Here is a 17936-nt window from a genome sequence, read left to right on the forward strand (position 1 = left end):
AAAGCAATGAATCTTATCATGCTTATTATTCTTTATATGATCCTAATTGTCTATTTTCCAAATGACAACAAAAATCTGCTTTAAGCAAGATCATTCCCTTTGTCATTGATTTCAATCCCATCCTTCTCACCATATCCCTTGATCTTTTCTCTCTCCAGAGACACATCTGGATGCCTCTTGAACCTATTTATACTGTCTGCTTCAATTACTTTGCCTGGCAGCTTATTCAACAAGGATATTACCCTTTGCACAAAGAATTCCACCTAACTTCCCTCCTTACTATAAATGTTTGAATTTTTAATCAATATCTCCTAATATTTGAATGTTTTCTTGTAGTGAACAATTTGACTGGATTGGCATCACCAATTCCTTTCATAATCATAAAAAAAAATCAACTAGCATGCTGTAAAGTCTTGTTTTTTCCAAGGAATGCAAACTCATCCTCCTTAACCTTTTGTTACTAGTTTAATTCCTGATACCTGGAGTAATCTTTATTGCTCACCTCTGGGAGGCCAATAACATCCTTTCCAAAATGAGATTGTCAGAACTGCGCACTGCTCCAGATGGGGTTTGTCCAATACAGCAACAGTATATCCCCTTTTAATTTGTATTTTATCCCTCTGTAACGTAAAACAGAATCTTATTTGGCTTGAATGCCTTCAAGAGGGGGCTGGGCCAGTTCTTGACGAGGGCGGAGATCGTATCATATAGAAGGTAAGTGGATTAACAGTTAACGAACACATGGTCCGTGCGATTTCCCGGACTGGTATCGATCGCCTGAGGGACTCGGAAAGGAATTTTCCATAGTCTTTTCCCCCTATAAGCCCTGGGTTTTTCTCTGGTTTCTTGACTCTCCTAGGAGATTACATGGCTGCGGGGAGGTGGAGGGGTGGGGTGGGGGTAGGAACTGGTCATGATGCTCCATTGTTGGACAGGCCTCATGGACCAGCTGGTCTTTTCCTGCCTGTCATTTTCGTATGTTCGTATGTTGAATAGTAAAGTCCCTGTTATCTGACGCCATATTACCTTTGTCTTCTATAGGCTAATTATTGCATCCCTGCTGCTGCCCTGACTGATCAGCTATCCCAGGACAGACCAGGAGCTTTCCCAGTTTATAAGGCTGAATTTCACAGTGAGCTGTGCATTTATCCATGAAGCCAGAGAGCTATGTGTAAGAATCTTAAAGGATTTTTATTAACCTGAATGTTTCTTGCAGCGTATAATCAATAAACTTGTCATTATATAAGAATTAAATGCACAATATGGTTTGATCAATGCTTTTTCCTGTCATTTTGTTACCCATCTGCCAGAACACACCACTGGACGCTGAACCTCAGGCAAGCCAGATCTTCCACTGATTAACTATTCATGGGCTGAAAATCTCGCATTTCCTTCATGATCATTTTTCAATGTACTTTTGATATTTTCTACCTGGATAAACTAAAGCCTGGGGGGGTGGCAGTTTCTGCCCCGTACACCCAAATCTGTCAGTGAAAGTGCTTCTACATTCAATCAAACATTGGAACAAAAAAGAACCTACAAAGCAAGCCATCGGAGAAGAAGCTTTTATCAAAAGACAGTGGCCTAGAAATTGTTTTGCAATGACCTGTCAGCCCAAGGCACACCCAATATTGGGCCTCGGGTCACATTTACATAAGACCGGGGAGCTGCAGACGCCTGCTGGGCATTCCCAAGCAGCTCGCTTGGCGAAGAAGATTTCAATTTCGGGCCAGCGCATCGGAGCAGTGGCCCCAGATAAGTCCTGGGAGGAGTAGGGGGTGGGGCGCGATTGGGAGGGAAAGAAGGGATCGGTGGGGTGGGAGGGGGGAGATCGGGAAGGGCCCGAATGGGGTTTGTCAATGGCCTTTGGCACTGCAGTGGACTCGAGAGGAGCATTCCTGCTCCTTCCAGCTCCACATTCAGGTACATTTTTTTTTAAACTTACCCTTTTGGTGGCGGCCTCCATTGGTCCCTTTAAGGAGCGCTAGTTAGGCCAAATGTAGACCATGTTTGGGAAAGTGGGTTTCAAACAGGCATTAGGCATCTCTTTGCATATGCAAAAGGACTAATGTCTGTTTCAGGTGTGGGCCCTGGATGTCTCTTTTTCTGCCTTTACCAATATGGCGGGATGCGCACTTCCGGTGAGTAATGAGTGTGTGCGCCCTGCCCACCATATTAGATGCTTAGGCGCCTGTTCTGTGCCTGAATAATGGGTGCAGCACCATTGAATATCTAGGCCAGTAACCTAAAAGCTGAAATTTTTTTCTAGTCAAATGCTCGAATCAAAGATTATTTGAGTAGCTGGTAATGTAATAATGAAAACAATCCATCATTTGATCTTTGAACATTTTCTTTTAATTACTAATCAGTGCCTGGAGTGCTCTAGTAAACTTCCATTTCATGGTACCTTGGCAGCTCTGATAATGTTATGCCTTCACAGGAGCCCCGGTGCTAGCTTACACCTGAACACTGATCCCTCTATTATATATGACAAGAGGAAACCCACTCAATTTACGATCTAAACTGACAGTGTAGAAAAAATGGTGACGATGCTGATATGATTTTTGGGTAAATTGACTGACTTATTTTCCTATGAGCCATGGGGCCTCAATATCACTGCTTCTTCCTCAGAAAGCAAAAGTAAATTCAATAATTTTACTATCAATTCTGTATTAGGGTGTAAAAAGATTCTTTCATACAGTAACATTCCAGTAAGTCACGGTAGCACTTTCAGGTTGGTTATAGTAGAAGCTCTTTATTTTGCCCCTAGTCCTATAGCTTAAGGTATTAGAAAAGTACCCCCCTGCTGGGCCCAGAGTGCCATTTTACATTGAGTGCCTGTTTGGTGAGGTGGATTTAGACTACCTGGACCTAAAGACCCCTTACAGCCAAGAGAACCTTTCGCACAATCATTCCAGGCTGGGTTTGAACCCGGTTTGCAGAGTGAAAAGACGGTATTTGAAGCCACTGCACATCACCATAAACATGAATGTTTTGAATGTCAAATACATTTACAGTACAATTATCCACATTCCCATTATCCATAAACCTGATTATCTACAAATATTTCAGCATGAGTTGAGGCTAGGAGACCAGCAGGAGATGGGGTAGGTTGAGTCAGGAGAGCTGTCGGAACTGGGGCTGGATTGGGAGAGTAGTAAGAATTGGGGTTGGTTGGGGAGAGCAGGGGCAGTTCAGGTGGATCAAAGTTGGGTTCGGGTCAGTGACAGCAGTAGAAATTGGAGTTAAGTTGGAAGACCAATGGGAATTAGGGTTAGATTGGGAAAGCAGCAGGAGTTTGGAGGTAGGTTGAAAGAGCAGTGGGAATCAGAGTGAGGTTGGAAGAGCAAGGGAGTTGGAGGCATGTTGGGAGAGCAGTTGTAGTTGGTGGAGAGTTGGAAGAGCAGCAGACGTCAGGTCAGTTATGTTGCTCTGTTTTGGTTGCTGTTGCGTAAGTAAAGAAATTAGTACAAGGAGAAGCTAATGCACAATGTACATTTTAAATATTTATAAAATGATCAGTTTCAGTCACTTCCTATAATGTACTTTGGCAGGGAGTGAGCACTCCTTGTACACTTGTGAAAAAAAGATGATTTCTTATGAAAATTAAGGGTCAACGGTAAATATTAGCAGAGCCTGGGTGGGATTTTCCTTACCGGAATTGAAATGGTAAGGTGGGCTTTGCACCTGCCTGACTGACCTACTGCTGACCTTGGTGAATTTACAGAGCCAATTTTTTTTGGCGGCTCCCAGCAGTATTCCTGTCTGCTCGAGAGCTTGCTGCTGGAGTGCAGTGGGAGGAGAGGGAAATGGCAATAGCCACCGAAGTCAGATGCGCGCAGCAGCTTAAAGGGCCATGCAGCATCACCCTTCTTTTCAATCTGGCTGCCTCCACTGAAGAATTGACTTTCTGCATTTATGTTATTTTCCTCGATCATCTCTTTATCGATTAAAGCGTTTTGACCTAAAGCTCTTTATTCTGGATTCCCCATTGCCTAGTATCACTAGATGTCTGTCGAATTCTGCCGTTCTTAGTGACCAACAATGACAGAAAATGTGACGTACAAAGCCACTCCATCTTTGTCGCCTCATCTGACATCCACCGTCACTTCTGGTGGAAAGTACGGAGGGGAATCCGATGTTACGAGTCCCGCCCAACTTTCCAACTTTCCACCTTAGTACTCCCACAAAATCGATGGAATGGCAGAGGCAAATACGGGGCTTTGCCCACAGGTATACCTAGTTCCTGGACACAAAGCAGAGGAAAAAAAGGACGGGGGAATCTGTTATGCGGGTCTCTGCCACTTTGCGCTTCCCTCACACATCTGGGATATATTCCTGGACCATTGGGACCTGCCCCAAACAGGCAGTCGTGTTGAAATCAATTGTAAATGGCATGGGGATGATGTGAGAACACCTTTCTTCGGTTTCCGTGGCGATGGTCCTGAGAGGCTGTAATCAACTCCCTCAGACTGCAGGATCTGAGAATGTGCTACCAGAAAACTCTTCACACCGTAAGTGTTTCCTGTTCAGGGCCAGCAAGCAGGCTGTCTGGTTGCTGTTTTTTGGACAGCAGGCTGAAGGCCCTGAAGCCACCGGCTATTACCATTGCTGCACGCTTCTCAGGCTTGCAGCAGAAGTTCCACTTTTCTCGCCTGCGTTCAGGCGCAGGCCCACTTCAGGAGACATTCCTGTGCCGGGGCCACATCAGGGCCATTCTAATAAACTGAGCCTGGAAATACGGGCAGTTCAGGTGCGTGAGGCCGAGGCGCGCTGTGGGTGCGCTCCACCTGATTTGTGCTCAGGTAGAAAGGAGAGAGGAAAATTGGCCCCTGCATACACAATACCACATTTTGCAGCAAATATTTCTAGTAAGGAAAAGAACAAATCCAATTGTAATGTTTTCCAAGACTCAGTCCTCAAAAGCGGAGAAACAAGCACAGGAGGGAACCAGGAAATGAGAGAGTTAAAATGAGGCTGGTCAATTTCCTGTTCTAATCCTGTCCAGTGGCAATTTCAATGTCACTGTTTTCTTGGGCGGCCGAGGCTCTCTCCTGAATTAGGCTGGGGCCTCAATCATTTATGCAAATCGAAGGACTATGCCTTGGGACGTTTTACTACTTTAAAGGCGCTATACAAATCCAAGTTGTTGTTGTTGTTGTGCATAGGACCTCGATGGTATTTTAACCACCGGGCTGAGCAAGGAGCCCATTGCGGCCTCGCTCTGTGAAACTTGGCCTGCAGGAAGAAGAGGCCCTGTGAGATATGTGTTAAACATTCTTTTGTGGGGCCACAAGGAAAAGGTAAGGCTCTGCTGCCCCGAGCTGCCTTCCCTCTCGCTCGCAAGACCTTGCCAAAATGCACCCCCCCCCCACCGACTCAGTGGTTTATCTGAGTGCCGGCAGGCAGACTCTGGGCTGCCTGATCTTCAACTGTCGACAGCTGGCCAGCTGCCACTTTCTGATTGTTTTGAGCGGGCAGCTGGCTGGTGGGATGTTAATGAGACCCAGCCCGGGAGTTACAATTCCCCCTTTAGTCCTAGTAATTCCATGTCAGATCTACATTTGTGTACATGGGATTGTTAAATTGCAGTTTTCTTTAGTGAGTCCCCGCTAATTATTTAGCATAGGGTTTCCCTCCTTTCTGGTGGATGATCGAGGTTCCACTGTAGAAGGATTACGATGTCAGTGACGTACTGCATATGGTGCGGCATAGATTGCAGAACCTATTAGTTTACTCAGGGTTTGCCCAGAATATTAATTCGGGCACCTACCAACATATGTCTAGAAAGCCATCTATCACTGTGAGCAATCGTGTTGTGTAGCAGCTGAAGCCGACACGCCTCCCAGTGCCTCCCCATATTGAAAGGTTTCCTGCACATTACTTTCCCTTCCACACTTATGTTCTGTGGCAATCGGCAGGAAGAGAGTGAGAAAAAGGCACCAAGTGCAGCATGCAGCAACAGATTTGCTATCTAGTTCCTGTCACAATGTGAAAACATAAGCTGCTTTTTTAAAGCAATCATCGTAACTCGCCTTAGTGTTTGTCGACAGATTGAGGGAAATGTTTTTTGAGGGAGAAGTATCACGATGATGTCAAACAGAGTTGTCCCCAGTTTGGACAGAGTTCAAAGGCTAAATTTGCCAGTCCCGTCACAGTGGTGGCAGGACTGCTAGAAATCATACGCAATATATGGGGGAAATTGCACAGAACAGACCTTGCAGTATCTTGTGAGGTTCACCTATTTACATATAACTCCTGTGTTCCCTGCAAGCATTGCGCACTGCACAGAAAATGGCGCTGCCATGAGGATGGCATAATTCAGTACACCAACATATTTAAAGGGGAACAGACTAGTGTAAAATTGGATCAATAATTAATGATCCAAACTTCAAAGCAGGATGTGGCTTCACAAAGTGCAAGTAGCCAGGGCAGAGGAAGAAATGTCCCCTACACAGAGAGGGATCTGCAGGAGGCCATCACCAGAGTCCCAGAGGAACGGACCCTACTACAAGGTCAGTGCTCTGAGGGGAGTCCCAGTTAAGGGAGGCCCAAGGTTTCCTTGTGGGGCCAGGGGGAACACTCTTGCACCTCCTGGCCCATAAGAAATCTGATTTTTTTTTTAAACTTAGCTTGCTGTTTTCTACTGGCCCTGGCTGCTGTTCCCAGCAGGTTTTGCCTTGTGGGGAAAGCCACCACAGCTCCCCTCATGCAGGCCTACAGTTAAAATAGCAGATTGGGCCCAGATGATGTCATGGTAACCCGATCTAGATATTTAAAGAGGAACCCGTCAGCTTGGGATGGGTGTCCTTGCTGCCTGCAATTTAAAATTATAGTCTGCCCCATTGGGGCAGGAAAGAAGTGGGTAAATCTCCTGTTTCATTTCAACTGCCCAACCACCCCTCCCATGGCCTGTTTTCCGCCAGGCAGGTGGAGTTAAAATTGGCCCTTACATTTTCATACCAATGGGGTTTTACCTGTTTGCATTTACAAATGTCTGTTCTCTGTGTTGTTTCCTTATTGGTGAGAATCAAAATAAGGATATAAACATTGTCTGTTCTCTTCCCCCCCCACCCCAGTCTCACGCTGACTTTTATGAATGTTGACCGGGAGATAGGCACAGCAGAACAGGGGGATAGTGCAAGTCAGACAGGAGAGTGAGATCGGGCCAGGTGGAAATAGGTGTGCCCCCATCCTGCTGCCCCAGTGTTTGGGGAAAGTCAAATAGGTTGTTATGCTACAGCTCTGAGGTGAGGTGTGGTGTTATACAATCCTTGCAACACTATCAGATTAGGGGAGAGTATGGGCACTTACACTTGTGTGCAATGCATTGCTAATCAATATTCAAGCTTTATGCACGACTTGTAGTTAAATTGTTACCCAAGAACTGGGAGCACTTTTCAGAGTTTTAAGAAATTAGTAAGTTGTTCTTTATTGGACAAATAGTTAAGTATTTACTTAATTTTATGTCATCACCACAGTATTTTAACATTAATGTTATATTTAACCATCATTTGCTTACTATGAGTTGTGGATTGGAAGAATAAAATGTTATAGCATAGGAACAAGTCATTTGGTCCATCAAGTCTGCATCAATGTTCTTATCCACATGAGCCACCTGGTGTAATTCCACTCTCCTGCACGTTCCCCATTTCCTATAACATTCCTCTTTTCCAAACAACTAGTTTCCCTTAATGTTTTTAAAGACTTATCCTGGAGATGGTCTGACACCGGAGGCATGGAACCAAATTGAATCCAGTTTGGCTTTAGTATCAATGAACATTTTGCATTCCAGTTAATTCAAAACGCAAACGTGCATCGAATTCCGCACCGCAAGACTTTATATTAGGGACAGCAATGCTGCTTTCCCCACAGGAGGGGGCGATAGAAACCCATCTTATCCCTATCGCACTGGGGCTACATTTAAACAAATTGCATTTAGGAATTTTCCGTCGACAATTTTCAATTGCAAAAAAAAATGCATGTTGTTAATTTATCGGTCACACTGGGATTGAACAAGGTGCCCGCAATATTCGTGCACCATGTGAATTATCTGGTACACAGGTCGGGTCAACAATATCTCGGCAGCTTATATTTTACCGCGACAATCTTACATTTGCATAATAAATATTGGAATTCCAGTTGATACTAGAAAAAAACGGTACAGCAAAAATGCGTCGACTGCAAACAGCGCGGACATCACAATTATAACTACAAAAATAAGAGATAATTGCAACCTTGGACAGGACCTCATGTCTGCACTTTCTCAAAAGCAAAATACTGCGGATGCTGGAAATCGGAAATAAAAGCAAAAAATGCTGGAAAAGCTCAGCAAGTCAGGCAGCATCTGTGGAGAGAATTAACGTTTCAGGTCGAAGACCTTTCTACTGGTTTTTATTCCTCCCTTAGCGCCTTGTCGAATGAAAAGTACCGGGGTGTCCCTTGCTTTGTTTGTGTTATCCATTCCCAGTGTGAATGTGTGTGTGTTTGTGTTTTCTTTTCCATCTCGTCTGCACTTTCCCTTTTAATCTGCACGCCGACCATCGCTGATCGATACATATTTGAGCAGTGTGGACCCGTCCCCCCTCCCACTGCGCCTCTTTCTTTGTGCCGTTTAGGTGCAGCGCTTGTCTCTTAAAAAAGCAGAGCCAATCATTCCCCCACCTTCCCCCACAACCGGGGCACCACTGAGACTTGTCAATCCCAGCCTGACCTTTGGCCGTGGCCACCTTTTACTGAGCTGCCGAGCACTGAGCATGTGCGAGGAGGTAAACCCTTCCCCGGAGACCCAGAGAGAGAGAGAGTGAGATGAAAAAATCCAACGTGCAGCTGTGGCTGAGCCGGCGAGTAATGCAGCAAGCCAGCACTCCGGCTCAGTGAAGTGTGGATGGGATCTGGCTGTTTGCGTCTCTCCGTGTGTCTTTTTTTTTGCATTCAACCTTCCAGCACCGACAGACAGACAGACAGACAGCAAGCAAAGAACAAAAAAAATTAGGAATTCATCAGGAAGAAAACAACAACAGAAGAAAAAAAGGAGATATTGAAATATGTGACTGATTGAGAAGGGCGAATTGAATGAATAGATTTTCACGCAGCCACTGTGAGCAGAGCTCGTCTCCCCTGGTCGCCGTTTTTCCCTTAACCCAACTCAGTTTTCTTGTTTACATTTTGATCGCCGAGAGTAAACACAGCGCCATGTCGGAGGTCTTGCCTTACAACGAGGAAAAGATTGCGCACTATGGCGATGCCGGTGATGTGGGGCAAATCTCCTTCACCTGCCGCCTCCAGGACACCAACAACTTTTTCGGATCAGGGCAGAACAAAAGACCGCCCAAGCTCGGACAGATCGGGAGAAGCAAACGGGGTATGTGATTGCTGAATACCTGTAGCGTAAAAAAAATTAAATAAACCTTTTATTGCGAGCTCGAGATTCTGGTTTTAAATCCATGAGATTTTTTTTTTGGGAGATCCAGGAGAACTAAAAGGCTATTTCCAGCACTGGTGTTTAAATAATGCAACATTCTGCGTTATTTTTCATGGAATAATTTTCGGGGGGAGGTGTCTGAGTTGATCTTTAAATCGTAAATGGTTTATGGTTACGCTTATGGTTTTGCAGGGGTGGAACATAATTCAAAATATATTGCGACTGAAGACGAGGGGATGCAGCGCCGTTCAAATGTGCGGTTCTGTATAACCGAGATAGCTCTTTTCCGGTTTATACACACATTAATGTGTGTGTTCATACATTTAAAATACTAAATCTCCTACCAACTGCTTTATTTGCTTCGCGTGTAAATGTAATGAACACATACTAAATCTACTACCCCACATAAGACATATTTCTAGTTATTTTGTATTCTTGTCTGTTCATACCCAGCCTCTGTGCACGAACTCCCTCCCCTCTGCATGCTGAGCATGAACTTAGTTAGATTTTTTTTTAATTAATTGTTTTTCTGCGTTGCAGTTGTCATCGAAGATGACAGAATTGACGACGTGCTGAAAAATATGACAGAGAAGTCCCCTCCGGGTGTTTAAAAAAAAAGTCGAAAGACACTGTGTCGAACAACAACAAAAAAAAACATTTAAACAAGTCCCACCTTTTCCTTGGCGAAAAAAAAACAAGCACTTTGAGACGCAGAACTAACCTTCACTTATAAAAGCTGTGATCCACGTTGCTAAAAAAGCGAACTATTGTATTTCACGCTTGGAGACAGAACATGAGGGCAGTGACGGGGGAAACAGGACGAGTAATGTATGTTGGTATGGAGTGAAGCTTCCAATGTCATGTGCAAGGATTGATTGCTCTTGAACTCTCAGTCCTATTTGAAATTGTTTAAAACCAATGTGCAGGATGTCTGTAGCAGACTATAAGGGCCAATATGTGCAACCCAGCATTGGAACGAGAGAATGATGTAGCAAGCACATAAATGTATATCAATCAAATCTTTGTATTGTATTGCTATCCGGCTACGTTGTTATGAATGGAGCACCTTGTTTACATACTTTATCTTGCAAATACTGTAATTCTGTGCACCTTGGATGTAAAATATTATTTTAATTCTCCTTTATTGCAGTGTTGAGGAATGTTGAAAACAAAAACATCTTTTATAGGAATGGAGAAAATATTATTTCTTTTTTAATTTAAAACTTCTGTGCAGCTTGATTTTTTTCTTGTTGCTATATAATGCAGCCTGCTGAATTTAAAGTGAAAAGGCATATTTTATATATTAGGATTTATAAACGACAGTGTATATCCTACAGTGCGATCAATAGAGTATGTTTTGTTATCGTGGCAGTAATATACTTTCTATATTGTATGAAGCATCATCACGACAGTGCCAAATATCTCGAGAACGCCAAAAAAGGTAATCATTTTTTTTGTGCTCTTGGTGAATGTATAAAGTAACGCTATTTGGCTGCCATTTTTTATGTTAAAGGACTATTTTTTTTCTTATTGGTAAAATTACTGCTCTGCATGAAAATGTGCAAAATGCCTCGTGTGAGGAAATCTATACATCACTATAGATCTTGTTTGCAACTTTGAATGACAGACCTCAAGAGTTTTTTTCTTAATTGAATATATATATATATATCTGTTGCACCTTTCTCCTCTACAGGGCTATTTCTGCAAAGTATAATAAAATGTAAAATCTCCTACCGTGTGTCTCTCTCTTTCTTTCATTGGGTTTGCAGAATGTTACTATTAATTATCATATTTAATCCAGATATGGAGTGGTTCTTGCAATTAGTACATGTTCAATAATAGAGGTCGGATTGTCTATTAAGTAATTTATCCTGCGTCGTAATAGACACGGTGCAATTGATGCTTTCGACAACAAATCATTATTTTATTTTATGTAATGAAGTTCACATAAACTGTCCAGAGGAATTGTAATGCAGAGCTCTTAAGACGGTACAGTGCTAGCAAATCAGTTTGATCAAGTAGCAGACATATTAAATCCTGGCACAAAAACAATCGGGCTATGAAATATAATAAACTCTATTTGCAAAGCAGCAGAGGCAGTTTTCCAATATGGTTTACATTTTTCATAATAGCATCGGTAAAGTGAGCGTTCCAAACCAGATGAGAAAAACATTGTTGTCATTCGATCTAACAGGTAATTGAATCGTAATCCCATTTTTCTATAATCTTGTCAAGGCAATTAATCAAGGAGAAACTGATTTGTTTTATGCAATAAAGCCAACGGCCTGTTTTAAATTACATTGCAACAATATTTTCGTGTAATCTCCACGTGCACTGCCAGTACCTGTTTGAATAATCTAATCCTCTGGGCTGCCTCGGAATTTGAGATTGAATGTTTATGACCTACAATGTTTGTCATTATCCTTCTTCATCACCTCATTAGTCAGAAGGTGAAGTATCTGTGAAGTGCGAATAGTGAGGTTAGATGGGTATGTGGGTGGTAAAGTGAGACTAGTTTAAATATGCATGTTTAGGAGTCTCTCTATGTGTGTGTGTGTACCCCCTGCTTGTGTCAGAGAGCGAGGAGAGAAAGAGGAATGTGTCACATAAAATCTAAAAAGTGACTTTCTCACATTAGCTTTTAGGATCTTTTCAAAAAAAATGTGCACACTGGAAGCATCAGAACCTACAAACTCTGCCTCTATCCTCTTGATTGCTCACCTTAACAGTTGGGTTGATGAAGGTATTTAATCCTGCAATCGCCAACAGTAGCATGAAGAAAAATTACTTGATACCTTAAAAAAAAAGCCTGTTTCAAATCCGTTCTCTTTCAAAGTTGCAATAATTTGGAATTACGTGAAGCATTGATTATCTAATTATCTAGAGGTGGAACTCTGTGTATGAATGGATTGAAGAACCTTCTAAAAGATGCGTCTCTAACTGATTCAATTCAGATCTTTTTTTTGTCCGATTTGCATCGCAGCCTTTAGACTGAAGGTCAGGGATACTTGGATTTGCTGAACTCACAGTAATCCAGGCAGGACGTGCAACGTTTATTAAACGGTTACGTTACGGTTTGTTGCATTTTGAGCAGATGTAACATCCTTTTAAGAGTGAATTCTGAATATATATTGCTTAACGATGTACACTGGGGGAGCAGATTCAAAAATGAAGCTTTGGCCTTCTGTTTGTAAATGTATTCTCAAGTCCTCAGAGGGCACCGCAACCATTTCACTGCAATAATTAATTTTTCAGTAAGAATTGAATATTCATTGTATATATTTTTTTCTGTTTAAACTGGAAGCGAAAGTTAAAATGAGTTATAAGGAAGCTTTGTGAACAAATACACACCGATGACATCAGTGCTTCAGTCACACACCCGTAATGACATCACCATGTGGTCACTGCCAGTTTCAAACTCCTGGGGAAACTAACACCTGCCGATTTGTAGACACTTTCACTTGTGTTAACATCGACATGGAAGTGATTTGAAGAGCAATATTTTCAAAAGATATCATCATTTTGCGGAGTATAATCAAAAGTCAGCAAAATGCAGCTTTAATTTAATTTTCTTTCAACAACAGGCGTTTAAACATTTTTTAAAAATCATGCTCGGGATATGGGCCAGCATTTATTGCCCAATCCCTAGTCGCCCAGGAGAAGGTGATGGTAACCTCCTTCTTGAACCGTTGCAGTCCATGTGGTAAAGGTACTATCCCACAGTGCTGTTAAGCAGGGAGTTCTATGATTTTGACCCAGCTATATATACTATATTGCTGTTTATATCAGACAGCATATTGTTCCAGAGCAATGAAATTTGAAATTCTTAGATTTAATTCAGGGTATACTGACATACATGAGGAAGATAACACGTGTGGCATCTTATAACTGCTTCATAGAACACATTTTATTGATATAGAATAAAATTAAAGTAAATCAAGCCAACTCAAATGAGGTCAGTTAACTCAGCTTGCCAGTTCTGAACTGAATGGCTCAGTACCACACTTAATCGGTGCAATTGCATACTGGGGAATTTGGAAAGCGGGTGCAATTTCGTGTAATCAAAGTTTTTAATTCATATTAAAGCCAATCTTATTTTTACAACAGCACAGATCAGTACGCCGGTCTACCCCACGTCATGGGGCTTTCCACTAACCTCATCATCAGATTCAGTCAGGATTGTTTTTGAAGACAGACCAGATTCTGCATTATTCATATCTTTGTACACATTAAACTACTCGCTTCAAAGATGTAAATACGTTTTATGAAGACACGCCACAAATGATGTCAAATTTTGTCACATTTACAATTCAGCAACCCACAAATCATTTTGTTGATTAAAAAAAACTGCAGCCGCTGGAAATCTGCGCTAAAACAGAAAATGATGGAAATGAATAGCGAATCCATTAGCATCTGGAAAGAGAAAAGACTAAGTTAGTGTTTGGGGGTAAATCAGGGAACCACACCCGAATCCCTGCCTCATCGTTCCCCTTTTCAGATACAGACGAATCCATTGCATATTCTGTTTTGCCCAAAACGACTTTATTGGATTTGCACCAAACATGCCAAGTGAATTCCCTTCCTTGGTCTCGGAGTCCTTTTCGGGGAATGGGTTAGATACGGCCTGGACCGATGTGAATATCATACCCGCAACAACCACCGCGGATTTAAAATCTTCCAAATTCGTCCTATTCAAAACAGGATAGCAGGCTCGCAGCCGACTGCCACCAATGATACAAACGTTTGACCCTTTTTGTTCATATATGGTCAGTGAATTCTCTTCATAATAGAAACCCCGATGACATTGCATTGGTGAAGAGACCATACAAAGAATACTGTGGTATAAAATCTAAAATTAATATTGTATTTACAATAATGGGAATCCCATTAAAATCTAGAGAGTTTAATATATTGTAGAAATGTGAAGATGCACTTAACTGAAACAACATAATAAATGTTTGTATAAAACCCACATCCAGAATGGGCGATATTAACAACAAAACTGCTGACGTGGCGTGCAAGTGTAGCCGCTGCTGATGAGCAGGAAACCAGACTTGTTTCAATGAACAATTGAAAGACTAATATTTTCGAAGATGGCTAATGTTCCTCATTTGAGAATAATAAAATGGTCTGTTTATTTAGAGAATTCTGTGGCTAAAGGAGTGTTTTGCGTTTCCAATATGTTTAACTTTTACTTGATAACCTTTAGAAGATAAGACTGCAGTTATACTGTGACCACCCATCTGTGCAATGCGGTGCATTGCGGGAGAGTGGAGTTATACTGCTGACTACCATCACTGCAGGTTTTATTTATTCATTCATGGGATGTGGGCGTCGCTGGCAAGGCCGGCATTTATTGCCCATCCCTAATTACCCTTGAGAAGGTGGTGGTGAGCCGCCTTCTTGAGCTGCTGCAGTCCGTGTGGTGAAGGTTCTCCCACAGTGCTATTAGGAAGGGAGTTCCAGGATTTTGACCCAGCAAAGATGTAGGAAGGGCGATATATTTCCAAGTCGGGATGGTGTGTGACTTGGAGGGGAATGTGCAAGTGGTGGTGTTCCCATGCGTATGCTGCCCTTTCCTTCTAAGTGGTAGAGGTCGCGGGTTTGGGAGGCACTGTCGAAAGTTACATGTTGCAAGCAGAAGCCCTCTGGGTACCATGCTTGGATGCTCATGGAGACTGTCGCTAAATGTTAATATTAGAAGAGTGCAGGTGGGAGTACCCCTTCCTCATAACGTTGAAAATAAGTCGTATAAGGTGCTCGGGGCAGATCCAACATGTTTAAATGTGTGGTTTTGAACTAAGTTGTATTCAACACTGCACCCGGTACAAGCTCAAGCCAGTGTGAGATGGTATTCTGGAGTCGAGTCTGGCACCTCCTGACTTTAGTGCATCTGGAAGTCAAAATAGCATAGCTCCTGAGTTATACTGCCTCGTTTGCATGAATGCACGACCGAAACGGCGATATAAGGTGCCTGACGAAAACATAGAAAGAGGGTCCAATTGGCCTATCACTGCCACTCACCCCACAGGCTGTATATAACCTGCCCTATCAGGCACGGGATCCCACACTACATAAATACTCCTTGATCCCAACTTTAACACGCAAAATGCAAATATCCATTGTCCTTTCCCCTCAACTTGTACAACTTGTTTACGCATTCATTTTTGTCTGTAACCTATGGGAGACCTTTAACTGTGGCATGGTGTCCATTGGCAACCCCGCCAGTTCAATTGTTCACGTGGAGGTTGAACAAAAGAGGTAGAAATAATATATTTATGGAGCTATTCCATTTAATAGGGTGTCTGATTTTGAGCGGTACACCTAATATCTGACAATTACGAAAACAAGCTGTCCAGGGAATTCTGACTTCGTTTATCATCACATCTGTGTGACTCAAAACATCAAAATACTTAAGATGAGAAAAGAGGAAAATGAAATTAAACATAGCCAGGTCACGATTTTTGTAAATAATATCTGATAGAAAATGCAAATGCATTTGGAGAGCTTCAAAGGAATCCCGGTTCTTAAGGAATTCATCGATTTTTTTTGTAAAGCGAGCATTGCAGGGGTAGACTGCAAAACAGTGCACTGAATCCCAAGTTGTTACCGCAAGAGCAATGGACTTTCATTGAAATAAATGGAACTCATTTTCTCTTTTAAAACATTAGGCACCAAAATGCAATGTATATTAACAGACAAATATGTATTAAACCGAATTTTAATAGAATCATAATTTACAAGGACAACAGTGTTCCAAAATGTTCTTTCTCAATTCGAGCTGTTGATTTCAAAAGATGTGTCGATCTTTAAGATCGTTCACTCATTTCCTTTTTGTTCTGCAGAATGACTCAAAACAAAATTTTCAATCGTGTTAGTGAAACATGAAAACGTATGGCAATATATTCATGTTATGGCCAAAATAAATGTATTTCCTAAAGTGGAGTGAATAGTTCGTGTAAAATAATTGGGATCAAAATGTCTTGCACACAATTTTCATTTGATCTCCGCAGTATAATTACCTGTTAAAACATTTATGGGCAAAATTAGGAAAAGCTATTACATTAACAACCAAATTAAGAGAATTTTTTTATAAAGAGTTGCAATTATACTGCAAAATGCAAAATAAGCTTCTGTCGACGATCATCTGATGAATTATGTAGGAGTCAGTAAACTGTGAAAATTTCATGTAAACAAACATCCGTGGACCCGTCTGTTGTTATAGCAACTAGAGCTGTCCGCTCTCAGTGCAAAGTCAAACCAAGAGGGACCTCTATTAAAGTGAGTTACTGGGAGCTCATTTCAAGAAAATTCCCTTCACTAAGAAAGAACTTGCATTTATATAGCGCCTATCAAGACCTGGGGATGTCCTGTAGTGCTTTACAGCCAAAGAAGTACATCTGATGTGTAGTCACGGTTGTAGTGTAGGAAACTTGGCAGCCAATTTGGGCACTGCAAGGTCCTGCAAACAGCAATGAAATAAATGACCAGATCATGCATTGTGAGTGTTGGTTGAGGGATGCATGTTTTCCAGAACACCTGGGAGAACTCCCCTACTCTGAATTGTTCAGTGGGCTATTTTAAGTGAAAGGGCAGACAGGGTCTCCGTTTAACATCTCATCCAAAGGACAGTACCTCAGTCTCAGTACCCTGAAGTGCCAGTGTAGATTATATGCTCAAGTCCTTGGACTGGGGCTTGAACCTTCGGACTCAGAGGAAAGAGTTCTACCATTGAGGCAAGACAGATACTAAGAGATGGAATAGAATGGATTGATAGTAGGATCAAGCACCCAGAAAAGGCAGCAAGCCCGGAATTCAGATCGGGTGCTTTTCATTCTAATCTTCTATCTAGTTTTTAGTAATTATATCATTGCAAGATTAATTTTGTCTGCCAATATTAATATTTCAAATAATATCATAGATGGTATTTAGAAGTTTAGTAGAGATGGGATGTTCAACTCTCCTGATTTAGTGGGTAAATTTATTGCTCATTGTCGTACTGAGCTAGCCAGACCAGTAAGGTCTCCAAATTTTGTTGAAAAATATGAACTTGGGTTGTTGGGGAAGGGGCGTGGGGCACATTTGGAATTCTACAATTGACTTTGGTGCTGTCAGCTTGGCAGGTAGAAAATCAGCCAGGTTTCATGCCCTTATCCAGTGAGCCCTGCATGTTTGTGGACATTAGGTGAGGGTGAAGCTCAATTGTGCTGCTCCTATAGTTGAATAGTTCAAAATGCTAACAAAATTACTAAAGTAATTGGAGGTAAACTGAGTGTTACTGAGGGAGACTTGGGACAGTAGAATTTGTAATTGGATTTCAAAGAGAACTGCATAGGATAATCCAAAGACAAACTACTTTCAATTGTAAGATCCATGAATTCCCTCTACCCTTAAATGCATCCTAACACACTTAGAGGCACGGCATGTATCACAGTTGAGATAAGATATGAGAGAACAATTGGTGCCTTTATATCCATAACAAAGACATTCATAGTCTTTTTAACTGTGTTTG

The 17936-nt window shown here is 42.0% G+C and overlaps 1 protein-coding gene across 1 annotated transcript; it reads left to right on the top strand.

Moving 5' to 3' along the window:
* The first annotated feature begins 8710 nt into the window (after nt 1-8710).
* Nucleotides 8711-11138, top strand: camk2n1b (calcium/calmodulin-dependent protein kinase II inhibitor 1b). Its single transcript, XM_067970090.1, has 2 exons — nt 8711-9364; nt 9965-11138. Exons 1-2 carry the CDS (start codon nt 9076-9078, stop codon nt 10033-10035), a joined length of 360 nt encoding a protein of 119 aa, XP_067826191.1. The 5' UTR covers nt 8711-9075; the 3' UTR covers nt 10036-11138.
* Nucleotides 11139-17936: the final 6798 nt, after the last annotated feature.

The sequence above is a fragment of the Heptranchias perlo genome, chromosome 32 (assembly GCF_035084215.1).
Source record: "Heptranchias perlo isolate sHepPer1 chromosome 32, sHepPer1.hap1, whole genome shotgun sequence".
Classification (NCBI taxonomy): Eukaryota; Metazoa; Chordata; class Chondrichthyes; order Hexanchiformes; family Hexanchidae; genus Heptranchias; species Heptranchias perlo.

Coding starts and splice junctions, on each gene's coding strand:
- camk2n1b (XM_067970090.1), top strand. CDS start 9,076: ATGAATAGATTTTCACGCAGCCACTGTGAGCAGAGCTCGTCTCCCCTG. Junction 9,365..9,964: donor GATCGGGAGAAGCAAACGGG/GTATGTGATTGC, acceptor TCTGCGTTGCAG/TTGTCATCGAAGATGACAGA.